This window comes from Corvus brachyrhynchos, unplaced genomic scaffold (assembly GCF_000691975.1).
Source record: "Corvus brachyrhynchos isolate BGI_N302 unplaced genomic scaffold, ASM69197v1 scaffold802, whole genome shotgun sequence".
Lineage (NCBI taxonomy): Eukaryota > Metazoa > Chordata > Aves > Passeriformes > Corvidae > Corvus > Corvus brachyrhynchos.
The window spans coordinates 13,331-14,396 of record NW_008236648.1 but is presented as its reverse complement, the minus strand read 5'-3'; the positions used below and the strand labels follow the sequence as shown (position 1 = coordinate 14,396).

The following is a 1,066-nucleotide window of genomic DNA, read 5'->3' as shown; positions in this document are numbered from 1 at the left end:
GGAGGTTTTCTGCAACAGAAAGTACAAGTTCCCTGGACCTCCAACTACCCTGGGGAGTTTGCCAAGAATGGGCAAAGAACCACAGAACCTTGGGGAAGCATGTAAAGCCTCTTCAAGTTGGCTCAGCTTTGGAAGCTCAAGGTATGTGTGGGAGAGAGCAGCGAGCAGCCATGAGAATTGTCCAGCAGCGCCTGTCTTGATGCCCCTCCAGTTCTGCCCACCCTACAGAGCAGCAAACCACTCCACATCTCAGTCGCTCTCTCCTTCCCTTAGCTTCTCCTTCCTCTTTCCAGCAAATGAGCCTTTTGTGCTGGCTCTGGCGAATACCCAAAGCAGGCAAGGCAGGAGGCAGCAGCAAGCGCACCCAGCCCACCTCACCAGCCCTGCTCAGGAATCCACTGTGCCAGGTGCACAGATGGACGTGGGAGGCACGAAACCAGGTAAGGAGCTCCACCCACCATGGGTGCTCCTGCTCCCATCCCTTGGCTGCAGGGTGCCACTATGGGACTTATATTGGCAATGACACTCACCAGCTTAATTATAAGACAGGAACAGCAAAGTAAGTATTGCAGCAGGGAAGAACCAGGCATGACAAGCTCAGGGAAAGCAGTACGAAGATATGACTGTACCTGCGGGCTGAGACACCCCACCAGTCACGCTGAGCTCCTGTGGGGACTTGCCTGTCTCCAGGTAAATCCAGAAGTTGGAGCATTTCTGCGTCTCAGCTCTGGTTACCACGTAGCTTCCGAGGGACCCTGCAGCTGGGGAAGCCGAGGTGCGCCTGAGATTGCCAGCAGCATCCTGGTGGGGACAGCACCTGCTGCCGCGACCCCTCCTGAGCCCTCGGGGCCGGGGCACAGGAAGGTGGCTGGAGAAAGGGACACGCCACCGGCAAACACCCCTCTGCACCGCCCGGGCTGGGCACTTACCCGCGGCCAGCAGCAGGCTCCACTGATGGCTGTACGGCAGCTTCTGCCGCGCCAGCTTCTGCACTGCGAAGGCGGCCCCGCTGCCTGCCGAGACCGGGGCCGAGGGCACCGGACACGGCCCGGACGGCCCCGCCGGC

General features: G+C 59.8%; 1 protein-coding gene across 1 annotated transcript; it reads right to left on the bottom strand.

Annotated features, from left to right (window-relative positions):
• Positions 1–560: 560 nt before the first annotated feature.
• On the bottom strand, positions 561–1,065 carry TMEM141 (transmembrane protein 141; the record flags this gene model as incomplete). The annotated part of the gene is made up of 2 exons (XM_017726758.1): positions 561–761; positions 930–1,065. Coding segments are annotated over 2 exons (300 nt in total), but the record flags the coding sequence as incomplete, so codon positions are not given.
• Position 1,066: the final 1 nt, after the last annotated feature.